The sequence below is a fragment of the Papaver somniferum genome, chromosome 1 (genome assembly GCF_003573695.1).
Source record: "Papaver somniferum cultivar HN1 chromosome 1, ASM357369v1, whole genome shotgun sequence".
In the NCBI taxonomy this organism is placed as follows: Eukaryota; Viridiplantae; Streptophyta; class Magnoliopsida; order Ranunculales; family Papaveraceae; genus Papaver; species Papaver somniferum.
The window spans coordinates 31,450,990-31,477,278 of NC_039358.1; the positions used below are offsets into that span (position 1 = coordinate 31,450,990).

At 36.2% G+C, this 26,289-nt stretch overlaps 2 protein-coding genes across 3 annotated transcripts; one reads left to right on the forward strand and one right to left on the reverse strand.

Annotated features, from left to right (window-relative positions):
- Positions 1-1,415: 1,415 nt before the first annotated feature.
- Positions 1,416-2,846, reverse strand: LOC113282452 (protein MIZU-KUSSEI 1-like). Its single transcript, XM_026531457.1, has 2 exons — positions 1,763-2,846; positions 1,416-1,681 (listed from the first exon to the last, which is right to left on the reverse strand). The coding sequence occupies exon 1, from the start codon at positions 2,744-2,746 to the stop codon at positions 1,859-1,861; it is 888 nt and encodes a 295-aa protein (XP_026387242.1). The 5' UTR covers positions 2,747-2,846; the 3' UTR covers positions 1,416-1,681; positions 1,763-1,858.
- Positions 2,847-8,755: 5,909 nt separating this feature from the next.
- LOC113327125 lies at positions 8,756-10,716 on the forward strand. 2 transcript variants are annotated; one of them, XM_026574671.1, is made up of 3 exons: positions 8,756-9,404; positions 9,920-10,153; positions 10,290-10,716. In XM_026574671.1, the coding sequence occupies exons 1-3, from the start codon at positions 9,153-9,155 to the stop codon at positions 10,335-10,337; spliced, it is 534 nt and encodes a 177-aa protein (XP_026430456.1). In that variant the 5' UTR covers positions 8,756-9,152; the 3' UTR covers positions 10,338-10,716. The 2 variants fall into 2 exon arrangements, 1 of the variants encoding a protein (XP_026430456.1); XR_003348802.1 differs by having other exon boundaries at positions 8,759-9,412.
- The last annotated feature ends 15,573 nt before the right edge of the window (positions 10,717-26,289 follow it).

Consider the following 26,289-nt stretch of genomic DNA (forward strand, 5'->3'; position numbering starts at 1 on the left):
CACGTAAAAGTAGGTATGTGTGTGTTATGAATGATTGTTTTTCTGCATGTTTTGTGGGGGTGTACACATTGATGCACCTGTATAATTCCCATGAAAAAGTGTGCCCGAGTGTGAATATGAATGATCGATTTTATACATGTTTATGCATGTTTTTCAGGGGTGTATACATTGGTGCACCAGTGTATTTTTAATGAAAAAGTAGGTTTATTTGTGTCTATGAAGGATCGGTTTTAGGAATGTTTCACAGGGATGAATATATTGATGCACCAATATACTTCTCATGAAAAAGTAGGTGTGAGTATGATTGATCTGTTGTGCATGTTAATAATCTCCTTTTTGGTAAAGTACAATGAATCACTTTACTGGGATGTTTCGAAGCCATATTATGTTTGTGCAGTAATGCCCACATGGATTGTGTCTCTGACCATAAACTGAGTAACTTTTTATTTTGATTGTATTCTTATTTTGTTTTCTTATGTGGATGTTGGTGAAAGGATAATCACTTTCTTTTCAAACTGCGATTTCTTATGTTCATTGGTTTGTCCTCGATGCAGGTTATTTGTTAACTTACCTCTGCAAATCTGGATGTTTTCCGACTGGAGCTTGGCGTGGTTGGTATTTTTCTTAAGCTGTGCGGATTAGGGTGGCAGTTTGCCTATCATGGATTCTGGAATTTTTGGATCTTTGGAGCGGTGTACATAACTGCACACACCTATGTAAATTAAAAATTATAAAAAATGAAAATTATATAGTCATATGGGTACTCTTTTTGTAGCTTTCGGAAAATGCTTTCCAAATATATAAAGTTTGTCGATTTTGGACGAGCGGTTCAAAAGATAAATTGTTTTTAATTATTTTTTATATTATTCAAAATTGATGACATCATCATGAGTCAGTGTGGATTAAATTGCAAATATTTTGACTAAATAGTAACTAATGAGGGTTATTAGGGTACTTTCCGTATTTTTGGACTAATATGTACCTGGTTGACTCGGAGTGGACTAAACTCTATCTTTGGATTGATTTTTGGACTAAACCATATTTTTCCCATTAATTTTTTATTCCCAAAATGATTTTAAGTCCCAAGATTATCCTGTACCAGTTTTGCCGGAATTATGCTTATCGGAATAGATTTTGTTTACCGGCACAAGTCAAAACTCCACAAATGATAATATGACTACGGCTATATGCCATTTGCTGCTTGGGGTACGAAAAATGATGAGTGCACAAGAAATGGTGCCAGTCCAGTGTAAATGATGGTTCCACTAAGCCCTAGGCGAGGCATTAGACATACGGTTGCAGCTTACACCGGACCCAATGTCACCGGACTCAGTGGCATCATATACTTGATCGGAAATAAAGTACTCCTATGACGTGCACAAAAATAGAGAATAAAATTCACACTTGACACCGTATTAAAAGGAAAAAAAAAAATCTCCAATTTTCTTTTGTAAGCAAATTCTGAACACAATTGAATATTGGAAGCCAAATCCCCTGCCCCCAATCACACCCCCTCTTTCTCTTTTATACATCTAGAAATATATTAGTACATTCTACTGTTCAAACTTTACTCAAATGACCACACCAAATATTTCAAATACAACATGCATACGGTGGTCGTCTCTATATATGCGTCTGTCTGGTTGACGCTCGTTATCGTCTCCGACGAGCTCAAACACTTCTGTAAACATGTTCAATCACTCTTACTGAAGAACTAGACATTTTTATAATAACATGTCTAGCTAATAGTGTCATGAAATACCTGGAATACGGTATATGAACGTGTGCATTTTGGATATCGGCGATCGTCGGTCATAGTAGTTCTTATGCCATGCATGGGAAGACATGAACGTATATGTCAAACCCTGACGAAGAATATGCTTAGCTCTGGGCCATGATTCCCTTCAGGACTAATCAGATAAAATGTCTCTGAATCTTTTGATCCAACAACATGTTCGAAATAGGCTCTCATGTACGCCAACTCGCCGTCCGGACCTTCAACTTCTGAATTCCCAGGAAGAACACCAGCTCCCATCGACGACGCCCTGAGAAGCTCCATGATGTTTAAGTCTTCATCTGTAGCATCTCTTTTCATACCATATCCACCCTTTTTACCATTACAATACATAGACCAAACTGGTTCATCCAAGAGTTTAAGTTTTTCTTTATCGGCAGGTCTTTTTTCGCATTCAAGAGCTATTCTTACCATACCTAAACTCATTTCCTTTTGTAAAACACTAGTTTGCATGGCAAGTTCAATCACTAACGTAGGAATACATTTTGGATTCTCTTGTATGCATAAACTTACTCGTCCTCTTCGAAACCCATATAACGTACCGGTTACTAAAACTCCGGTGGTCGTACGGTTTCTGTCAGGAAAGCCGTTAAACTTGCAAACGGGTGTAAACACCGGGAACGATCTAAAGAGAGCACGAAGAATTCTTACAACTTTGACGGGTTTTTTCTTTTTCTGCGAAGGTTGAACAAGAGAAACAGGCAGCCGAGGTGTTGTGTATCTCTGCGACGGTGTTGGTGATGCTGTAGAGTTAGAATTTGTAGATTGTTTCGGTGGTTCTTCTTCTGGTTGTGATGGCCGTGGTGATGATGGAGCGTCTGAATTCGTAGATGCTCTCGGTGATGAAGGAGAGTCTGATTTATTTGTAGATGTTTTGGGCTCTTCTGCCGCGGGTAGTGGTGGTAATGCTGATGGAGGGTCTGAAATGGCAGGTGGTTCTGGCTCTCCCATGGTTGGTTTCTGTTATCGGAACCAACAATGGGAGCGGCGAGCACGAGAGACAGAATGCAGGGGAGGGGGAGACGGAAAAGAGGAATAAGGTAGAATGTAGGAGAGAGGTGTTTGTTGGTTAAGTTAGGTAGTGTTTTGAGGTCTGAGATGTGTTTTCGGGAGTTTAGCCTAATTGTAAGGCAACTTAAAGTGATGTTTGTGTTTAAGAAAAGAGTTGACAGAGATTCCGCAGCTGTTTAGTGTTTTTTGTTTTTTTGGTTGATATAATTTTACAAGCCAGATCATGCTGTTGACTCTTAACAAATAATTTCATATATTTGGGCCATGAGTCTCTAATGACGGATATCATATTTCGGTAGGATAAGTTTTTGTTTACAGCAAGAAATATTCTATTACGAGTTATACATTTTGAACTCATTTGAGATTTAGCAAATTTCAAGTCACAATTAATGACAGGTTTTGGGACTAGAAATTCTGATTTCTGTTTCACAAAACAAATTTTAGGTACAATGTGTGTCAGGATGCGAATTTGGAGCCACAGCATTTAACATGACTAAAAGCACGGCCCATCCCTATGTGCACACTATTGAGTCTAGTAGGGAACCCACTGCCTAATCTTGGGAAACTTGGAAAAATACCCCAATATGAGATGCAATGTTGGAAATATGCCCCAACATTAAAAATAATTGGAAAAATACCCCATTCGGTTAACTTTGACATCCAACCCAGTTAAGTCACATGTGTAACCACCAGAACTACCATTAAAACCGCCGCTTCCACCACCAGAACCTTAAACATGAACCCTAAACCCTCAATCCTGGATTTTGAACCCTTTACCATGAATTTTGAACGATGTATTTGTCTTTCTATTCGCGTGTGTGGGATCACACATGTGACTTAACTGAGTTTTTGACGGAATGGGGCATTTTGCCTTAAATGTTGGGGCAGATTTCCAACATTGCACCCAGTATTGGGGCATTTTTCCAATTTCCCCCCTAATCTTAGATATGCACTCAGTATCTCATTCATTCGCTGCGCTTTCAACCATGATTGGCGTCACATCATTTCCATTTATATTCTGGTACCCTGGCATATTAAAAAATTCGAACAAATTTTTGCTACATCAAAATGATGATTAAGGCCTATTCTTATGCACAAGGATTAAAAAACCTGTTTGACATACCAGATGACATGGCAAATGAGTTGCGCCATTATGGAAAACCACTAGCCACAGATTCTAACAATGCGATATTCATTAAAGCGTTGGCAATAATGTGAATACCGCTAGCGACATAGTTACTATCACTCTATTTTCTTTATATCTTTCATTCTACACTCGCTCAAAGGCTACTTTGTAATGGCTATTTCACCCATATTTTTCTATATATACGCCCATATACTTCATCAAACACTCAAACCTACTTCTACATATATTTTACTAATTTTTGTTCACCAATTTGTGTATCTATACCGCAATTTTAAATTTCATAATCATCAATGGAGAGATCTAATGAAGAGAGGAATGTTATTATGAATCGTTTTAGATTACAGCAAGAACTACATCAAAGGAGGTTGCAAGAACTTGACGATGAGGAAGCTGAAGATAATAAACTAATCGACACTCTGATGCTCGTACATTCGGGCCAAATACCTAGAGTTCCAGAACCAAAAAGAGTATTCTCAAGAAGATATACGTATCGAGGGAGAGAATTTTACCACAAGAAGCTGATGCACGATTATTTTCTTCCCAATTGTGTGTACTCTGATCAAGATTTCCAACATCGATTCTGCATGCCTCGCCATCTGGTGAAAAAGATTATTGAAGAGCTTTGTCGAGTAGAACCTCAATTTAATTATCAGTTTGATGCACCGAATATTAGAGGTAACAGTCATGAACAAAAAGTTACTTCGGCTTTAAGGATTTTAGGTTACGGCAAACCAGCGGATGCGAACGATGAGTACCTTCATATGTGCAAAACGACTTCATTCACTTACCTTTCATTGTTTCACGAAGTGACAATTAATCATTTTGGTCAAACATATTTACGAAAACCAATTGAGGAAGATGTTAGACAAATATTGAGGGAGAATGAGGATATGAGATTCCCAGGAATGCCAGGTAGTCTTGATAATACGAATTGGGTATGGCAAGGATGCCTATTTATTGGGCCGGTCAATATAAGTTATGTGAAACCAACTGTTATCCTTGAAGCTGCTGCTTCTTATGATTTTTGGATATGACACGCTTTTTTTTGGTCTTCCCAGTTCACAAAATAATATTAATGTATTGTACAAGTTGTCTCTGTTTGAAGATCTGAAGTATGAAATTTGTCCCCAAGTCCGTTTCTTAATCAAGGGACATTAGTACACTCATGGGTGTTATATATCTTGCGGATGGTATCCACCTAAAATGGTCAACCTAGGTTCAATGATACCGTCATCCCCTTTCGGTGCATTGGGACATTCATAGCAGCATTTTACGAACGCCATATGGCGGTGAGGAAGGATGTGGAACGCGCTTTTGGAATTTTGAAGAGGAAGTTCGCTATTATTTTTGGGCAATATCGTGAGTTGAGTCCTTGTGCAATGCACAAGACTATGCTCACTTGCATAATTCTCCATGACATGGTAATTCAGGAAACTCATCGCGATAAGGAGTGGACTACCTACAAAGATGAAGATATCAGGCCTGAGATTCAACCACAAAGAGGCATGCCTGCAAGAAATTATGGGAAAATGAATAATTACATTCAGAACCAAAATCAGTATGACAGTTTAAGAGAAGATCTGAGAGTGAATCTTTGGGCAGAGTAAGGAAGAGCGGGCGGACGTAATTATTAAGTTATGTGTTTTAGTTTAAATGGTTAATTTTCTTGTAGTTCGTTTTATTCAATATCAAGTTAGTGAGCAAAACTTATTTAAGTAGACCTCAACATTTCAAATTAATCAATTTATTTCAAATTAATATTAAGTAGAAATGCAACAACAACATATCAAATTAAAACGCAACACTTCAAATTAAAATTTAAATTAATACATCAATTATCTAGCTTGGTTTTAATACATCAAAATCATCATCATCATCACCACCAGGTTGGTTGTTATTAAATCTAGCTTGTTGTTCAATATATGCTTGAATCCTGTCAAATTCGATTATCTGCAGATTTGTTTTATTTGGAGGTTCATAACTGAAGTGCCAGTTTGAAGAATGTTATGTTTGTCATAGTCATTCACAAATTTTCTTGAGAAAGGCGACTTTTCTTAGTCTCCCTGTTTAGATATTTCTGATGAACCGCTTTTTGCTTCTCGACGGTCTTCTAATATTTCATAAACTCCACCGTATTAAATCTATCGGAGCTTCCACCTTCTTGAGCTAATTTTCTAGCAAGTCTTGCTCTATTTGTTCCCAAAAGTTTTTTATTAGCATCATCATTATTGAGGACTAAGCTGACATTTGATTTTCTTGGGGTATCTGGTGAAGAATTTGGTGTTGAGGAAGAAGATTTATACGGTGACCTTTCAGGTACTTGTTGATTAGCTGCTAACACTTTTGGATTATATTTATTCAACACCTTCAATATATATATGACAACAACTTTCGAAACCTAAGTTTTTGCCATATTTTCGCTGTCAATCTATATGAACATGTCTTCAACATCACTATCCACAAGACCAATCTCCAGGCCTCTTTTGGAATGCAACAACATATTTGGAGACTTCCCTATTGATTACAGTGAAGAGTTATGACAACCCTTTTGCATCACAACTACTGATGTTCATGGTTTGTTCTTCATATTTGCGAAATATATTATCCCACATGGTATTACCACATGATTACGACAATTGCATTCATATTTTGTAATGTTTGTATTTTGCACCCCGGACTTCGTTCTTTTTACCTTTGCCTTGACTTTGAGATTGTGAATCCAAATTACAAGAAATTAATAAGTGTAGAGGTGATTGTTTTAGATTTGGAGAAGATTGAGAGGTTGAGATATTCTAGTGAGATTTAGAGATTCTGGTGTGCGTTGAAATGAGTTTGAAATTGAGTATTTATAGATGGGGGAAATTGTAGTTTTCGGATGAGGAACATATTAGCGATGATTAGCCTAACTAGTGACCGACAACATGATTATTACTTGCGCAGGGATGATCCTCGAATGATATTATGACCATATAGCGATGAACAATCTGTCGCTCGTTAGAAACTCTGTCGTGTATGCCTAAGTGGTATATTTGGCACTTAGTCAGGTATGTTTGCCACTTTGGCATATCCATAATGGGTGCTAAAGTGGCAAAATCACCTTCTTGATATGTGCATAGGAACAAGCCTAACAAGCGGTTAAGTGAGGTGTTTTTCTTTGTTGATTTATTTTTGGGACCAATTATTAGTGTTGCATGATTTTTCATTTAGGAGTTGATAGGAAGACAAAATAGGGTTCTTTAGTTGTAATTTTAATAACCACTTATCCTATAATTTTTGATAATAACTAAATTTTCCTATGTTAATTTGTGCTAACAAATTTAATTAGCCAAAATATTTAGTGTTTGAAAATCAAAAAAAAAAAAGAACACATTTGAATTATTTTCTTAAGTTTCGGAATCACCTACGACTAGGATTCGACTAGGATTCAAGAGTAACAAACCCTAAAATTCTTGTTGCGATCGGGCATTTATCATTTCCCGGTCTAAAGTGATAAATTGCAGTGTCACTACGGCTGGGAGTTAGTTTTTCCAGTGTAATGGAAAAAATAAATCAACTTACAACTAGGGTTCTTCATTTTTTAGCGGGAATTACATAATTATCTGCCCTTCCTCTAGGAGTCCATTAGTTCTCAGCAGTAAGTAGTTCTTGAAAACTGAAAATTGAAATCGAATTCCGAACAATCTAACCTATTTACCATTAAAGGAAAGAAAAAATGTGGGTTTTAAGGTTCTTTTGGGTTCTTACCGAATGGCGGTTCATTTGGATCTTTATGAATAAAAAAGATTTGTTCAGCTAGGTGGATTGGCAAACCCAATTTGGTACTATGGTTAAATGTATTTGGCAACAGAACAAGAAGCGCACAACATATGTTTGGAAACGTGGCTAAACGTAGGACTCCATCGGTTGTGCAGTTCAGCCACTGACGACTTATCTTCTGCCGGAAGCTTAACATCTGCCCCCAACAACCAACGTTTACTGTATATAATGATTCTTTTATCAACATAAATTATGTTATTTTTTCCTACCAAATCACAACACTCTTTACACGTTCCAAAATTTTCTCGTTTCAATCAATTTAATTTTTCACCATAAATCCTGATTTTGGTTCTTTTAAGGAAGAAACGAAAACGGATGAAACCTTGTACAAAGAAGAACGAGAAACATATTTAGAGATTGCGTCAAATGAGACTACAAGGCGAACAAACTTTGGCCGCCCGACTGCACCAAAAATGTCAGTGTCTTAGATTAGATCACGCGACACAGGTTACGCCAATGATTTGACACAGAAGTGAAACGCTTTCACGCCAAACCACCATTTGGCACTCTAAAGTTGATTCAAGATCAGGTTCAACGGAAAAAGCCATAATTTTAGCCTTGAAAGTTGAATTGTGAATTTGCATAAAGCTTAGTGTGTTCAGATACCATAAGCCGAAATGTCCGGAAAAATAAAAGTCTGAATTATAATGTTTTTGCTTCACAATAAGTTAACTCTTCTGTTTTTAGAAATCATTTTGAATTTGTATATCTAAACTAACTTCTAATTTTTGTGTTTCGAGAAGTCAAAATATAAAGCAAAATTATTTCACTTTATAAAAAACTAATCCTTTTTACTTCTAAAAAATGTTTTATAACATTATAGCCATACTGACTTCTTGAATCTTTTTTTTTTTTAACCTCTAGAAATCAAAAGTTCTTACAAAGTCTCATAGATTCATGAAAACAGTAGTCCATAAGTTATCCCCACGGTGTGTGGGTTAAGTTCATAAAGGCAGTAGTCCATAAGTAATCCCCATGGTGATGTAGATTACTTGACTTTTCCAACTGTTACACTTACAGCTATGCATTCATTCAATTCACAAGGAAACTTAATACCCGATGAGTGTCTCTATCCATTCATGTGTGGGGCTTCATAATCTGCCCCTCTATATCTATGTACATTAATCTAATCGGTTGATAACCTTTCCCCCATTTTTAAATGTATTCAACAATCAACATACAGATCTCTCTATCTCTCTGTTCTAAACAATCATTTTTTGTTTATACAGCCCACAACTTATAACTTGTCCTCTTTCTTCAGCAATCTCTATCTCTCTCAATCAAATTGCCCCCAGAAAAAGAAAACCCCATAAATCATCACTACTAGATTAATTAGTTTAATCAATCTCTATGATTTGTGATTAGTGGTGGAGTGTTAATAAGATGATTAGAGAAAACGGAGAGTTTATAATAGAAAGTGTTGATGGAGTTACATCTTGGTTGATATGGATTCATTTCTTGGTTATGCTCCTTCTTATGATTATTCTTTTTTATTTCACAATCATATCAGTATCCGATAAGTCTACATCTTCTTCATCGCCACCGCCGTCATCGTTGTTGGGTCAGAATCAGATCTCTGCTAATAAGAAGTACAATCACAGTATTAGTACCAATGGTTCATCACAAGTAATCAAGGTCTGCAGGTACTTTTTTCGATTTTTCATTTTCTCGATCTTTAAATTTCATTTCTCCATGGAATCATGTAAAAATATATTGATTTTCATTTTCTCAATCTTCCCTGAATCTCCGTTGAATGAGAAATCAGGGTCAATATCGGTCAAATCACGTTAGTTAGATAGTCTTTATTGTTCTTGATGACTATCTAGACACTACTTCTGAATCTTGTTTGACTTTTTGGTAGTTATTATATTTAGTATCACCAGTTTTATTTTGGGGTGGCATTTAGAGGGTACACTGAGACCAAAAAAGAAAAAGTCTAAACTAGAACAGCAACTCACACACGAATGATTATGAACCTACAAATATTCAGACAGGATTATAGGAATGACTGTCGGTTCCTGGGCGATGACATACAAAGGCATGTACCATATGGCGATCTTTAAATTAAAATTTTCGAGAAGACGAATGGTTTAAGTTGAATGAAATAGGAGTAGTGGAGCAATATGTAAGTGTATATTATTTTGTTGCAGGTAAATGAAGGTCACACAGAAAATCAATCAACAAGCAGAAGAGGAATCATAAGACCTCAAGTTAATGAAGTTGAAGCTTTCACTCCTCCTCCTGCTACTACTACTTCAACGGCCTATTGTAGTAGTTCATCATATAATCCTTGTTACTTGCTTGAATTAGGCAGAAGGGCTTTTCTCAAATGCTTGGGTCTTGATGATTCTTCTACTACCTCACAAGAGTCTTCTCAACACAATGTAACCATTTCCCTCTTTATGCTAATTTATTTTTATTAGTAGTTATGAACTAAAATCTGTACTGTGCACGGAAAGAAAGCTGCATTATCCTTTCATATCTAACTTCAGAATATGTCCTATGTCAATATCATTACAGGGTAATAATAGTCAAGAGAAGCTAACAAAGAGAGACAAAAGCCAATAAATGAACAACAACTCCAAACTAAAATCCGAACTCTAGGAAGGGCATCCGGATGTGGAGGGAGCTAATGGAATGGTGCTGTTTGATAGATATATGAACCATATCCATATGGTTATGGTGGGACATTGTCAATATTTAAGAACTTGATCAAATGTATCTGTTAGTTAACCCTAACCTTTTCATCTAGATAAGTTCATAATTTCATTTATTCTTGTAGGTCACAGAAATCATTTTGGTACCATTTGTATCGGCACAATAAAACATCATATTTAGGACCTTTTATGGTTTTATGGCTTGAAAAATGTTTGGCTGTAATGTCAGGGTTATTAATCTGAGATTAAAACTGTTTGAGTTGTATGCTATCACTCTTTTTTATTTTTTCCCCTTGCTGATCCTCATTTTACTTGTTGGCTGTACATGATTTATATTTACACTCTACTTACACCAAACTACTAAACAAATACCCAGAGATGTTCTGTCACTTTGAAGGTCTCACCTGAGAAGAACATACCATATCAGGGAGTGAACTTGTGCTGAAATGTCCCATAACTGCTACGAATTAAATTTCCTGAGCTGACACTCATGTGTGTGCTAGGTCCACGGATAGTACTCCCACTGTCCTACATTGACCTGAAAAATCCAATTGCTTTCCTTGCATCGATCATCTACTTATCCCTGTTGCATATGAATGGAAAAGCGAAAAAGAAGATGCACTGGGAGATAAGTGATGCCTTTATATAGTTGGTGATACGAACAATTTTTGTAGGGATCATGTTTTTTTTTGGGGACCATGGTTTTATTAGGTCACCTTCCGTATAGTTATAAAGGGTGTACTAAAGTATTGAAATGACTAACCTACTCTTAACCTAATTTTATTTTAAAACCAACCCAATAACCACCCATATATATATATATATATATATATATAACCACCACCACCTCCCACCATCACCGATTACCACCACCACCACCTCCGATTATCACCACCACCAACCACCGATTACCACCACCACCACCACCGCCGATTACCACCAACCTCCGATTATCACCACCACCAACCACCGATTACCACCCCACCACCACCACCACCACTATATATATATAGCTTAATTTAAAACTTTAACAAAGATATTCTCACAAACCCATTACTTGTCATTCGTTTTTGGTTGAATAAATGAGAAGTAATCGTTAAAATGTGTTGAAAATGGAAGTTGCAGAGAGGTTTAATAGATGGTTTTTTTTCAGAGAAAAGTTCGGTTATCATGAATTAATTTTTTCTTAACCGAACTCAAAGTTCAGTTGATTCGCAAAAAAAAATACTTTTAACACTAACTATTATTAACACTAACTAATCATCACCCAAAATTAATCAGGAGGGTAATTTAGATATTAATATAAATATCTAGATAAGGGGTGACCTAGATTTACTTCTAATGTCTTTACCCAAAATAAAACTATGGTCCCCCAAAAAAACCATGGTCCCCAAAAAATCGTTCATAAAATTTTGATCACAGTCTCTAACTTAATGGGACAGGAAAATAGTCTCAAAACAATGTAAAATGGGCTTATGAGTTTCCTGTGTCCGGCTGCTGCACTGATTCTGTAGTTGCAGGAAATCCTACAACACACCCCTTGTAATAATTTGTAGATCTAAACATAAAAATGATGATAAGAATGCTAAAATTGTAAAGAGACACAAGGTTTACGTGGTTCGATCAACTTGATCTACATCCACGGGGTTAGGTTTTACTATGATTATTTTGTAATTACATCTTGATTACATGGAGACTCCATTAATGGGTATTTGGAGCTCTAGGTTCTTAAAGGAAGAAGAAGAAGGAGATAATAATAAAACAACCAATTCTACTTTCTCTCTCTACAGAATGTATCCTCTCCTAAAGTGTGTCCCTCTTTCTGATTATCTATCCCCTTTCTCTCTTTTGCCTTTCTCTTTATACAGGATGCTACCTAGTGGATGACAGCTCATATACAACTAAGACTTCCCCTAATTTCGGATCTGGCTTGCGATGATATCGCAAGCTTACAAATGTTAATTTCGCAGATCTTCCAATCTTCGCAAAGTTATTACATTTTTCTTATGCTTAAGCTAATATCAGCTATTGTGTCGTCTTTCAAAGTGCTCTGCGACATTTTTGTAATGCGTTGTTAAGAATTTCGCGAGCGTATCGTTGTCGCGAAATTCTGATCCTACATCTTGCCTCTTTTTTCTTGAATATTGCTTGAAGAGCGATCTTCAGGAAAAAATCCATTGTTGTAGTTGTTGGAGAGAGATATGTGTTGTTGGAGCAGTCTTTGATCTTTATTGATGAAGGAACGAGCGAAAGAATACTGGACTTGAAAAGTACATACTTTCCTCTATTCTTTTGTGAAGTTCTGAAGCGTTGCGAAGTAAATAAGAAGTATCAACCCTTGAAGTATGCGAAGTATGAAGTATCCTTGAAGAAGTATAAAAAGTATTCAGTCCTCGAAATATATAAGAAGTATGAAGTATCCTTTGAGAAGTATAAAAAGTATTCAATCCTCGAAATACAAGAAGTATCCATCCTTGAATGAGAATAATAAGTATTGCCTCTATTCATGCGAAATTATTACTCCATTTTTGGTGATTCTTGCCGAGAAGATAAAGAACATAAAATATTTTCTTGGTAATCCATAGTTGCCTCTGTTCTTTATCTATGAGGGTAGAATCATTGAGAAAATGTTGAATGTGCGAATTGTTTCTTCATTCTTATCTTGCCTCTGTCTCATGTTTTGTGCTCATGCGATGGTATAATCTCTTCAAGTTGCTTATAATTGTGCGAAATAATTGAGCGAGATAATCCATTATTCGAAATAATCACATTCTATGAAATTCTGACACATTCTACGAAATTTCGAATCATTCTACGAAGTTCTGAATAATCTTGCGAAATTTTTAATCCTGTGAAATTCTGAGTAATCCTGAATAATTCTGCTAAATTCTGCGATATTATTGCGAAGTTCTGCAATATTATTCCGTACAGTTTTGTAAAGTACTTGTGCGAATATAATGCTTATGTGATGATTATGTTATGAAATGTGTATGTGATGTTTATGCTACGAAATGCTTATGCAATGCTTTTATGATGCGAGTATGATGCTTGTATGATGAGAATGCTTATCTATTGCAATGTATAGCTAATGTTTGTGTTACTTAGCTCATTTTGCACGCTAAAATTGATGTAGCTTTAAATTGCCTCCATTCTCCATTTCTCTGGCTTTTTCTTTAGTGTATGCATTCCTCTTCGTGTAGTTATTGTTCCTCACAAGGTCTTACTTGTGTTTCATCTTTCCTTTTTCCTGCACTATTAGTATCTCATAACATTATGATCATAATATCAAGTCTGCGGCATTTTCACTGCCTTAGTTTCATTTCCATGTACATATTCGCAAGTTTGTTTGCTTACATATAATCATTCTCGCAAGCTTACTTGCTTACTCATTTTATTATGTGGTCTTATTTTGCCTTCCTAGTTAAAGGTCTTATTTTTGCCACCTCTTGTCATTGCGACAAATCGCAGGACGTCTTTGCACTATCATGCAAAAACCCATTGATCTTGCCTTAACTTTTTCTTTTGTATTATTGCCTCTTCAGGATTGTTGCGAAAATATGACAAGACTAAATATTCTTGCGAAAATAAATCCCATGACATTGCCATCTTGCGACGAAATCGCAGGACGTCTTCACACTTTCATATAATGACCCATTGATCTCGTCTTATCTTTTTCTCTAGTATTATTGCCTCTTAAGGATTGTCGCACAAATATGAAAAGTCTTAATACGCTTGCGAGTAAAAAGCCTCATGAAATTTGCGTCTTAAGACACTTATCAGCTCCCTAATGGAAGGTACCTCCCTTATCTACCCCCTGGTTGCCCCTTCAAGGAGGCGTACTTATACCATATAAGGTTAGCTCCTCCCATCCGGTCTTAACAACAACCAGTTATTTTCGCAGCCTCTTGTCCCTTTTACCTATAGAGATTATGGTTACGACACTGCACCCTAAGTGGGGTTTTCTTCGGGCCGAGTGCAGTATAAGCCAAGACTTGTCAAGAATGGAAAGGTACGCTCCAGACGCCCCTGGCACTCTTGACTCAACTTTGTACCTCGGCACCTTGATCAGATTCTGCACTCCTTAGAAGAGACCCCTAGTCGTCCAACCTAAAGCAAAAGCTTAGGTTGAAAATCCAAGGTATCTCTCCTGGATGGGCTTTATTGACCCAAAATCTCCATGACTCAGGTTCCAGGGGCGGTGTAACCTTTTCGCTGAGTCATGCAACATGTACCCCCTTTTATGATGTACTTTAGGTCTTACATTTGCCTCTTGCGAAATGTTATTCGCGAACTAGGGTGTACGCTATAAAGGTTCGCCCCATTCTAATCTTAGATTTTTATGGATCTTAGATTGTCTCTTGCGAAATTTTCGCGTTTCTTTACTCTTTCATTCATTCTTTCATTTCTGTCATTTCTCTCATTCATTCTTTCATATTCATAATATCATATCATTCGAAGCAAAGCAAAGCAAATATTCAATAGAAATTCTAATACATTGTAATTCTGAAATCTTTGTAATTATGAAATTTTTGTAATTCTGCGATTGCATCGCATTTTGTAAATAAAAAAAATCTTTCATTTTATGTAAAAGAAATATTCTGGAAAAATATATAAATTGAATTTTCTCGGTTTTTTGTAATTTTGAAATCTTTGTAGTCCTGCGATTGTATCGCTTTTTGTCAATCAAATCAAAAATCTTTTATTTTCTATAAGTAAAATAAAATGTTCAAGGAAGTGGTACTTAGCTTTCATGTGATTTTTTGTTGCTGTCGTCTCGCGCGAAGTACATGGTTTTCTTGCGAAATTAGCATCCTTGAAATGTATAAATGTCGCACAAAATAAATGTGCGAGAAGCAAGAATTGATCCTGCGACCTGCTGCTTGCATTCATGCCTCTTGACCAACTGTGCTAGTTTTCTTGTATGCGAAATTCTTGTGCGAAGCTGACCTTCTTCTCTTGTTTGTGAAGGAATGAAATTCTTTGTAAAAATGGAAGTTCAAAAATACGCAGAAGATGGGATTCGAACTTGCGTCTTCAAGCTCATTGACTACACCCTGAACCATCTGTACTGACCTTCATTTGTGTTAGTTTGGTAAACTTTGCATATCTTATTATTTTGTAATCGTTTTTTGTATATATTTTGTCGTCTTTCTTTTCTTCTCCTGTGTAGGTGATATCCCGTCATTATTTATCACCCTCTTAGTTGTTTTTTCTTTCGTCCTTTAAACCTCCTTAGGGTATGGTTGATTGTCGTTGCCTTCTTTCTCTCTTCCTTTTCGCATGTGCCTTGTGTTGTTCCCTTCTTTCCTCTTCGCATGAGCTATTAGCTTCACAGACATAGAATCTTTTCGAACTGATATTAACTTGAACTGAGCTGAGATGTGGATGAGCTGATTACGTGGAACTTAATTGTTGCGAACTCATTTGCATTGTAATGATAACTCCTTCGCCTGCACCTTTCTTTCATCTGTTCGTCTTTCTCTCCCCCTCATGTCTCGAAAAGTTCCATCACGTTTTTCTGGCACATCACCCCGTTGTTATCTTCGCTGAACGAAATTTGGTCTTCGCGTAGTGGATTCTAAACCTGCAAAATAATATCGCATAAGTGGCAAAATAATTTTCTAACGTCTTCAGATCTCGTTTGTCGTCTTTTCTTCCTTCACGTGATGTATAGCAGCCAGCATGATTAATTTCTTTGCCTTTCATTGTAGGATCAGAATCTCGCAATGACAATGTTTCAGCGAAATTATCAATGACACAGCATAACAGCGTCGCAGAACAATTTCAGAAATGATAAAATAAATGACGTCATCTAAGATCACGAGAAACATGTGATAGTCCTGCGAAGATTAGAGAGTTTGCGAAATTAACATTTGTAAGGTTGCGAGAATGTCGCAGACCATATCCGAAAATAAAGGACAGATTAGCTGTCATCCACTATGTATTTCATTATAAATAGTCGTTCGAGTTGTAAAGAAGGGGAGAAATCTTTTTTGAGTAAGAAACAAGTAAATAGGAGAGAAAAAGTTCAGAGCAGAGATCATTCAAAGATTAATCAATAAAATTAAGAGTGTAAACCTAAAAATGAGTTGATTAACAATGAAATCATATGTTGGGTGTAGTGTAGGATTTCCGCCAACTACATAATGGCGCTAGAAACAGGGACGTGTTGAAGATTATTTTAGAAAAAGCTGAAGATTGATATTGAGATTTGTGAAAATTTAGAGTAATTGATTAAGAATTTTCCATAATTTTCTTGCAATACTGTTAACATTGAAGAAATGGCTAGAAGAAGAAATACATCCGAACAACCGACTACTGTTAGAAGAAGCAAAAGAATTGCCGGAAGAGAAAGAAGTGGAATGGGAGAATCTACTAGAATGAGAAGTACTAGAGAAAATCAAATTCAATCACCAATTCAACAAACACTAGTTCAAGGGAGGAATACAGTTTATGATAGGGTGAGCACACACACTTGGAAATCAAATTCGGCAGAAGAAGTAAAAGAAGAGCAACAAAACAGAAATTATAGATAGGAAGAGAGAAATCAAGAAGTAGATGAAGGAATAATTCATGGTGATGAGGAAATTGGATCATTAGAAACGTTGAGACGAAGAATACATGAATAAAGAAGAACTGAGGCAGAAGAACGTGCAAATTTAACAAGGCAAAATCATGAATTAAGGATGGAGAATATAAGACTACAAAATAGAAGATCGAGAAGTATTACAATATCATATTCAAGATCGACTAGAAGAGAAATGAGGCGAAACTCACCCACAATCAATGATGGAAACAATATTCAAGAAGAAATATCAAATCCTAATGAAGAATATCGCGAAAATAGAGAAAGAGATGATGATCGTTAGGTTCCACAAAATGAAACTTTTGATGATAGGAAAAATGGTGGAAATCAAGAGAACGAACAACATCAGGGACGAAATGATCAAGATGACGAAGGAAATCGAGAAGAAGGAAGAAGAATTTTACATGTGAGAGAAACTCAAATAAATCAACAGACAATTGAAGAAGAAATTGAAAGACATTATGCTGAACAAGCACGTTTAATCTGCGAACGTGAAAGATTGAGAGCGGAAATGGAAGAACAAGAGATTCAGGAGACAATTCGCCAAAACAATCATGACAATCGAGAAATAAGATGTACACAATACCGGAATAACGGTAATCTCAATGAGGAGTATGATAGAGTAAAGAGGATGGCTGAAATACAACGAGTTGAATTGATAAGAAATGAACAAAATCATGGAGGGGAAAATGAAAGGCATCATCATATGCGAATTCAAAATAGAGATGAGGATGAGAATCGCAGAAGAAGACGAGATGATGATAATGAAGAAGAAATGCAAAATTTCGCGAGAGAAGATAGACATGAACGCAAAAGAAGAGAGGCGAAGTTAAAGAGACCAATGGATCAAGATTCAGGTGTAAATAAACAAATCTTGAAAGAATTAGAAGAAATGAGAGGAATGCTAAATAATAGAGGAGAAGTAGGTAGAAGACAATTGGATGAAGCAATAGAAGAAGCTGCGAAAACTCCATGTACAAGCGAAGTAAAATTAGGAGGAATACCACCGAAATTCAATTTTCCCGCATTAACCAGCATTTTTAATGGAACAACTTGTGCAATTCAACACATTAAAGCCTATGTGATGTGCATGTTACAATGGGAAAATCATGATGCCGTATTGTGCAAATATTTCGCATCCAGCTTAACAGGAGAGGCGTTAAAATGGTTTGAAGGTCTACCAAAGAAAAAAATAACCTCCTTCAATCATTCACAGACTACATTCTTGGGGGCGTATATAAGAAATAATTCCTCGCGACCTGGTATAGAAGATGTGTTTGGATTAAAACAAAGGATTGGCGAAAGTTTGAAACACCTGACTAAAAGATGGAGAACTATGTGTAGGGAAATGGCTCGCCGTGTAGATGAGAGATATCTTATATTATCATTTATCAATGTTATGTTTGCAACAAACCTATTGTATGTCTAAATTTTCAGAGTCAAGAATACGATCACAATGACTGAATTGCGAGAACTTCAAGAAGAATACATTGCTCTAGAGGAAAGGCAAAATGAAATGGAATCATATCCAGTTGCCAACACCAGCTCACAAACAACGAATGCAAGCTTATTACCCAAGCTAATAAACACAGTGGCGAATACTTCGCAAGTACAACAAGAGAAGGTGACAAGTAACAATCAACAGAAACTGGTAGCTATGGGAAGCCGAGATCAAGAAGAGTATGAAAGAGAAAGAAATTTCTACAATCGTGGAGGAAATAACAAGATTCAAAGACTCGATCAACCGCAAGAAACTTATGGAGGTCAAAGACAAAACTATAATAGACGACAAGGAGGTCACAAGGTAGTATGGGAAGAAATCAAGATGCCACCTCTAAATGCAAGTGTGGAGAAGATATAAGCTATAATCTTGATGGAGAATATACCAACACCTTGGAACATGAGAACGGAACCACCTCCAAACCACAGAAGTCATGAGTTTTGTTCTTATCATCATTTTCATGGACATACCACAAATGATTGCAGAAATGTAAAAAGAATTATTTTGAGAATGATAGATCAAGAAAAACTAAACGACTTTCTGGTAGGGCATCCACAATCTCAACCACTGCCACCACCACCAGAACATCACAAAATGAATACGATGAAAAAGAAAGAAACATTCTTCATAGAAGTTGGTGCAAAAGCAAAAAATCTATTCTGTCACTCTATCGTACATTAATATAAGAGAATTGAATATTTTCATGATAATGTTTTGAGTAGAGTGTTCGCAAGAGATAATGATGGAAGAGAAATTATGAATATTGCGAAAATCTCGCCACTAGAGGAATGGCAGAAACAGATCATTTATTTTACCGCAGAAGAAATTACCGAAGGAGAAGAGGTGCATGACAATCCATTGGTGGTGAAATTAGAAATTAATCCAAAACCGAAAGAAGATGAGGATGATGAAGCTGAAGATTCATGGGAAATCAATAGAATTCTAATTGATACTGAAAGCTCTGTGAACATCTTATTTTACCATACTTATAAAACCATGGGTGGAAGAGATGATGATCTTATACCATCAACATATAAGATATATGGTTTTAATGGTACTGCTAACAAGCCTAAAGGGGAGTTACTATGCGGATTCCATTGAAGGGAATATCTTCTGAAATCTTATTCTGTGTCGTTGATGTAGAATCACCCTACAATGTGTTAATTGGTCGACCTTGGCTACATGGGATTCTAGGTGTAGCTTCAACTTTTCACCAGTGTATCAAATTCCCTCACCCCACTGGTGTAGGAATCATAAAGGGAGATTGGGTTGAAGGAAAGAGGTGTTACGAAACTGAGATAGAATCTTGCGAAGGAAGATCAAACAAGAAGGAAAATTGGCGACACAAAATCAAAGATACACAAAGAAGTGAGAGGTTGATGGTGGATACAATCGAAAGGAAAGGAGAAAAGATGCTGCGAAATTAATGCTAGCTCAGAATAAAAATAATGAACATACCACTACTAAGGAAGCAGTAGCAGAAAATAATAAAGAAGCAGAGGATGACAAAGGTAATAAAAACAAGAAATGTATGAATGATTAAGTTGTTGCGATACTCTCGCAAAAAGCAAAATTCTCAAAAATACATTTGATTGAATGGCAAAATTGAGATTCCGAAATTCAGATACAATATGATGATTTGCGAGACTCTCGCAGAGATAATGAATTTTACAGAAAGTAATCAGATAAAAATGACGAAAGAGAAAGAGGCAAACCTTTATGGCGTACACCCTAGTTCGTGAATACAATTTCGAAAGAGGAAAATGTAAGACCTAAAGTACGTCATATAAGGGGGTACCTATTGCATGACTCAGGGAAAGGCTACACCGCCACCGGAACCTGAGTCATGGAGATTTAGGGTCAATGAAGCCCATCCCGGAGAGGCACCTTGGATTCTCAACTTAAGCATATGACTTAGGTTGGGCGACTAAGGTAATAAGGACTCTCCCAAGGAGTGAAGATATGATCAAGGCGCCGAGGTACACGGTTGAGTCAAGAGTGCCAGAGACATTTGAAGCGTACTTTGCCATTCTTGACAAGTCTTGGCTTATATTGCACTCGGCCTGAAGAAAACCCCACTTAGGGTGCAGTCTCGTAACCATAAACCCTATAGGTAAAAGGGATAAGAGGCTGCGAAAACAACTCGTTGTTGTTAAGACTGGATGGGAGGATATAACCTTGTATGGTATAAGTACGCCTCCTTGAAGGGGCAACCAGGGGGGGATAAGGGCGGCACCCTCCATTAGGGAGCTGATAAGTGTCTTAAGACACAAATGTCATGAGGCTTCTTATTCACAAGGATATTAAGGCTTGTCATATTTGTGCAACAATCCTGAAGAGGCAATAATACTAGAGAAAAAGATAAGACGAGATCAATGGGTCATTATATGAAAGTGTGAAGACGTCCTGCGATTTCGTCGCAAGACGGCAATGTCATGGGCTTTATTTTCGCAAGAATATTTAGGCTTGTCATATTGTCGCAACAATCCTGAAGAGGCAATAATACAAAAGAAAAAGTTAAGGCAAGATCAATGAGTTTTTGCATGAAAGTGCAAGGACGTCCTGCGATTTTGTCGCAATGACAAGAGGTGGCAGAATAAGACCTTTAATTAGGAAGGCAAAATAAGACCACACAGGAATGAGATTTTGAAAAGAAACAAAATGCACTTCGCATAAGATTGCGAAGTTATACAATAAGAAATTTTTTATGAAATCTCTCATTTGGATTCAAATAGCAGAGGCAAGTATGGGAATGTATGAAATTAGAAAATTTTATTTTTCTCCATATGAGAGATTTACTCAAAGATTCAAGAATTAATGATTATATTGATTAACTGTATTACAAAGAAGAATTGTTTTAATTAATGCAGGTCAAAATGAAAGAAACACAAATATACAGAAAGAAGAAATAAATGTACAAGTATTACAAAGAATCAAAGAAAGAAGTAAAGACTATTTTTTAGTTAATCCTTCATTATCTTCATCAGACTTGTTTCCTTCTTCGTCTGCGTCAGAATCTTCATCACCATCAGAACTTCCATCACTATCAGATTCTTCATCGTCAGCTTCGCTATCAGAGATAATCAAACTGGGAGTATTCTATGGGATTTCTTCTAAAAGACAAGGATAATCAGAATGTGGAATATTATGATAATCACAAACCATTTGGATAGTTTGATTGCGAAAATGCATAGCGTCACTCTTAAAATTCGCAACAGTGATCTTGATTTGATTCTTTAATCTAGAATACTTGTCGTTGAGAGAAGAAAGATTCTTTGCGAGTTCCTCCTTTTCAGCTTCAAGTTCTTTAATCTTTTCACGATATTTATTTTCAGAATCTGCGAACAAAAGACAATCAATTATTAACTTGATGAGAATTCATAAGAAGCAAAATATTGGTAAAGAAGAGCAGTTAGCAACCTTCTCTGTCAGAAATCATATCTCTAATCAAGGCTGTATGTTCAACTTGGAGACTAATATTTACGCCTAAATCTTTTCTAGCATCATCTAAAATTTTCGCAGCCCAAACAAATTCATCCTCACTACTTATGAGAAGACGAGAACGAATTTGATTTTCCCTTTCGCAGAGTTCGATATTCTTGCGGTTAGCTTCATCTCGTTCAAGTTTAACTTCAAGGAGAGCCTCTTGGAATTTCGCCAAAGCCTTGGCACATTGATCAGAGATACGATCCTTATCATATATGAGACCACTAATTTTGGTTCTTAACTCATTGGTTTTCTCTTTAGAATCAATAAGGAGAATCTTAAATCGGTTGGCTAAGCCTAAACTAGATCTATGATCAATTTCTAAGAAGTGAAATTTAGATCTAAGCTCATTTAGAGAAAGAGATGAAATTCTATCATTTGAGAAGCTATTTAAGGAATTGTTAAGACGCTCAAGAAGGGTAACATTATCCAAGGAATTAGGAAATGAACGAAGAAGGGTAGCTTCATCAGAAAGACCATAAATGTATGCAAAAAGGATCATTTAAATAAGATAAAACAACAGGATGAATGAATAAAGGGAAAAGAGAAAAGTAACATACCGTAAAGCTGATTATTAGCTTGCCGAAGACTATGGATTTTGTTCTTATACGAAGAAGAATCAATTTCTAATTGTATATTTTTCTCGCGAAGAGCTTTAGCTTCAGCTTCCAATTCTTCATTCTTTTTGCGAAATTGAAGATTCTTCTTTTCAAGATTTTCGCGTTTTCTCTCTAGATCTGAGGCAACATCAAAAGAAGCTTTTCGAGCCTGCGAAAAGATATAAAAAATATTAATATAGAAAGAAATTTTGAGTTATAACAATGAAGAAGTAAAAGGACAAAAGTATACCAGACTATTGAGAGAATGCAAGAAGTCGGGAGTCACTGATCTAGAAACTCCACGAAGAGAGCTATCACCATCTAGTAAAGGGACATCGCAAAGGGTAGCGAGATCTTTGCAGATATTTGCGAATTGGCTATCTCTCATTCCTTGTAGAGAATAAAAAAAGAGGCCAGAAAGCTTAGCCATATAAGATTCAGGTGGAGAATCTTCAGTTGCAGCAAGATCATCGTTGTCCTCATCACCCTTGTCACTTTCAGAATTTTCGTTAGGAGGAACATTTGAAGGAGAAGAAGAACGAACTTTCTTTTTCTTTGGAGGAGGACCAGTTGATTTTTCCCTGCGAAGAGCACCTTTACCTTTATCACTAATCTTCGCAACATCGGCAGATTCTTCTACTTCAGCAATAATCTTCACACACAGACAGAAATAAGAAATGGAAGCATGGAAGTAACAACATACTGTTTAAAATCAAAAGAGAAAATTGAATAAAATTTAAAATCATAAGAGAAAATTTCTTACCTCATCCGTGTAGGAGCGAAGAGCTAACAGAGTATTAGATTTCCCAGTCCTGTTATAACTATCTTTAAGTTTTTGGATCTGCGGAATGCCGCAAGTGTTAGCGAACAGAAAAATAAAGATCAATAAAGAAATATAAAGTGAGTTAAATGAGAATAAACATACCTCTTTCTCCTTTTCGGGTCAGGAGAAAACCCAAGGTTGATAAGCAGCGAGATTTGCAGGAAGAACATTTGACCCAACAATGTACGGTCCTTTTAGCATTAAAGGAAAAACACACTATTTATCATCTTTAGATTGGAGAGGAGTTGTGTTTTTACCAGAATGCCAGTCAATATCTTTCATGAGAAATTTGGCTTCATCAATGTTATCTTTCCTTTTTAAGCGAATACCCCAGCGAGTATTCTCTTTCTTCATGGAGATCAGTTCATAGTTCTCAAAGAAATTTTATACTGTGTATTTCTCAGCAACTATCTCTAGGTTTGCGAATTTAGGATCCCTAAGTTCTTTGGAGTAAATAGATCCTCTACTAGCACCACGATTAGCGAACTCTAGCATCAGACAGATGCAATCCCCACTCAGTTGGAAGATAGCTCGCGAAAATCCCGAGTGAGCGAGAATTTCATAAAATAAAGGAAGATCTGGGTTAAAAAGAGGAATAGGGAGACCGGCGAGAATCTGACCTAGCGAAATTATGATTGATTGATCATCACAATACTGATCAGAGAAAGTTTGACAGAAAGAATTGATTTGGCATTTTCACCAGGAATAGTGGAGAGTGTGAAACCTTTATCAGCAAGATCTTTTTGGACATCTTGTAAATTCTTTTCATATCTATGACCACTTGGATCCATGTTTGAATATAGAGTATGGGAATGAATAAAAAATAAGAGGATTGAAGGAGGAAAAAGTTACAGCAGCAGAACTTGCAGAAGAATAACAGAATTGCAGAGACGAGAGAATAAAAATAGAAGAGAAAGTAAAAAGGAAAATAGAAAGAAGAGTAAGAAGAGTATATAAAGGAGATTTTGTTTACTCGAAGAAATAAACACCATTAAGACGAAGAGACGTGAGCGGTTGAAAAGTAGCGGTTACAGAAGACGTGTCAAGAAACAAACGGACGAAAGAATACGTGTGATAAATGCAGAATATGAAAAGATGATAAGCTGCGGCATTTCTCACATCATTCTCTACTTTGCAGAGAAGATATGAGAAGAGGAAAGATGTAGGATCAGAATCTCGCAATGACAATGTTTTAGCGAAATTATCAATGACACAGCTTAATAGCGTAGCAGAACAATTTCAGAAATGATAAAATAAATGATGTCATCTAAGATCACGAGAAAGATGTGATAGTCCTTCGAAGATTAGAGAGTTTGCGAAATTAACATTTGTAAGGTTGCGAGAATGTCGCAGATCATATCCGAAAATAAAGGACAGATTAGCTGCCATCTACTATGTATTTCCTTATAAATAGTCGTTCGAGTTGTAAAGAATGGGAGAGATCTTTTTTGAGTAAGAAACAAGTAAATAAGAGAGAGAAAGTTCAGAGCAGATCATTCTTGATTTCTTTATCTTTTCTTGTAAGAACATTCAAAGATTAATCAATAAAATTAAGAGTGTAAACCTAAAAATGAGTTGATTAAAAATGAAATCATATGAGGGGTGTAGTGTAAGATTTCCGCCAACTACATTCATTACAGCCATGAAGAGGATAACCAGCTATCAACGATTTCCCCTTATGTATTCATGGTCATCTGTTTAATCCTTGCTATAACACCAACAATCAAAGGAAAAGTTATACTAACTATGATTTCTTCCAATCAAGTTTTGGATGATTGATATGGATATTCCCAAATGAATCTGAAGTTTCTAGACTCCGTATTTTCGAAATCAATTCAATAGGTTTGTAAAAAAAGTTTTATATGTTGAAAATAAAAATCGAAATTTCATTGAAGAACAAAGTATAGTTTTCTGGGAAAAGTTTTTGGAAATTTTTGCTATAAATTATTGGATCTAAATTTTTAAGAAAGAAAGAAAGAAATAAGGTAAGAAGAAGGAATTTGACCTTTTTAAGATTCGTGGTTGATGGAGACTCTGTTTTGTTTCACCCTCGGCAATTTTCTGCGTCTTTGGTTGTTGTTGTAGCTTTAACACTTCTTTGTATCTCTCTTGATTTCCCTATATCGCAGAAGTTGCTTATTGATTTGGAATATAATTCTTTCGCCTAAACTTCCATATTTCACCTTAAAGCTTGCATATCCAGTGAATTCAACTCTAATAATAGCTGATTTCTTTGAATCTTCTTCAACCTAACAAGTAGCAGTCCCTGTTTCTAGCGCCAAAAATGTAGTTGCAGGAAATCCTACAACACACCCCTTGTAATAATTTGTAGATCTAAACATAAAAATGATGATAAGAATGCTAAAATTGTAAAGAGACACAAGGTTTACGTGGTTCGATCAATTTGATCTACATCCACGGGGTTAGGTTTTACTATGATTATTTGTAATTACATCTTGATTACATGGAGACTCCATTAATGAGTATTTGGAGCTCTAGGTTCTTGAAGGAAGAAGAAGGAGATAATAATAATACAACCAATTCTACTTTCTCTCTCTAAGGAATGTATCCTCTCCTAAAGTGTGTCCCTCTTTCTGATCTATCCCCTTTCTCTCTCTTGCCTTTCTCTTTATATAGGATGCTACCTAGTGGATGACAGCTCATATACAGCTAAGATTTCCCCTAATTTCGGATCTGGCTTGCGAATGTTAATTTCGCAGATCTTCCAATCTTCGCAAAGTTATTACATTTTTCTTATGTTTAAGGTAATATCAGTTATTTTGTCGTTTCTCAAAGTGCTCTGCGACATTTTTGTAATGCGTTGTTAAGAATTTCGCGAGCGTATCGTTGTCGCGAAATTCTGATCCT

Coding starts and splice junctions, on each gene's coding strand:
- LOC113282452 (XM_026531457.1), bottom strand. CDS start 2,746: ATGGGAGAGCCAGAACCACCTGCCATTTCAGACCCTCCATCAGCATTA.
- LOC113327125 (XM_026574671.1), top strand. CDS start 9,153: ATGATTAGAGAAAACGGAGAGTTTATAATAGAAAGTGTTGATGGAGTT. Junction 9,405..9,919: donor GTTCATCACAAGTAATCAAG/GTCTGCAGGTAC, acceptor ATTTTGTTGCAG/GTAAATGAAGGTCACACAGA. Junction 10,154..10,289: donor AAGAGTCTTCTCAACACAAT/GTAACCATTTCC, acceptor ATATCATTACAG/GGTAATAATAGTCAAGAGAA.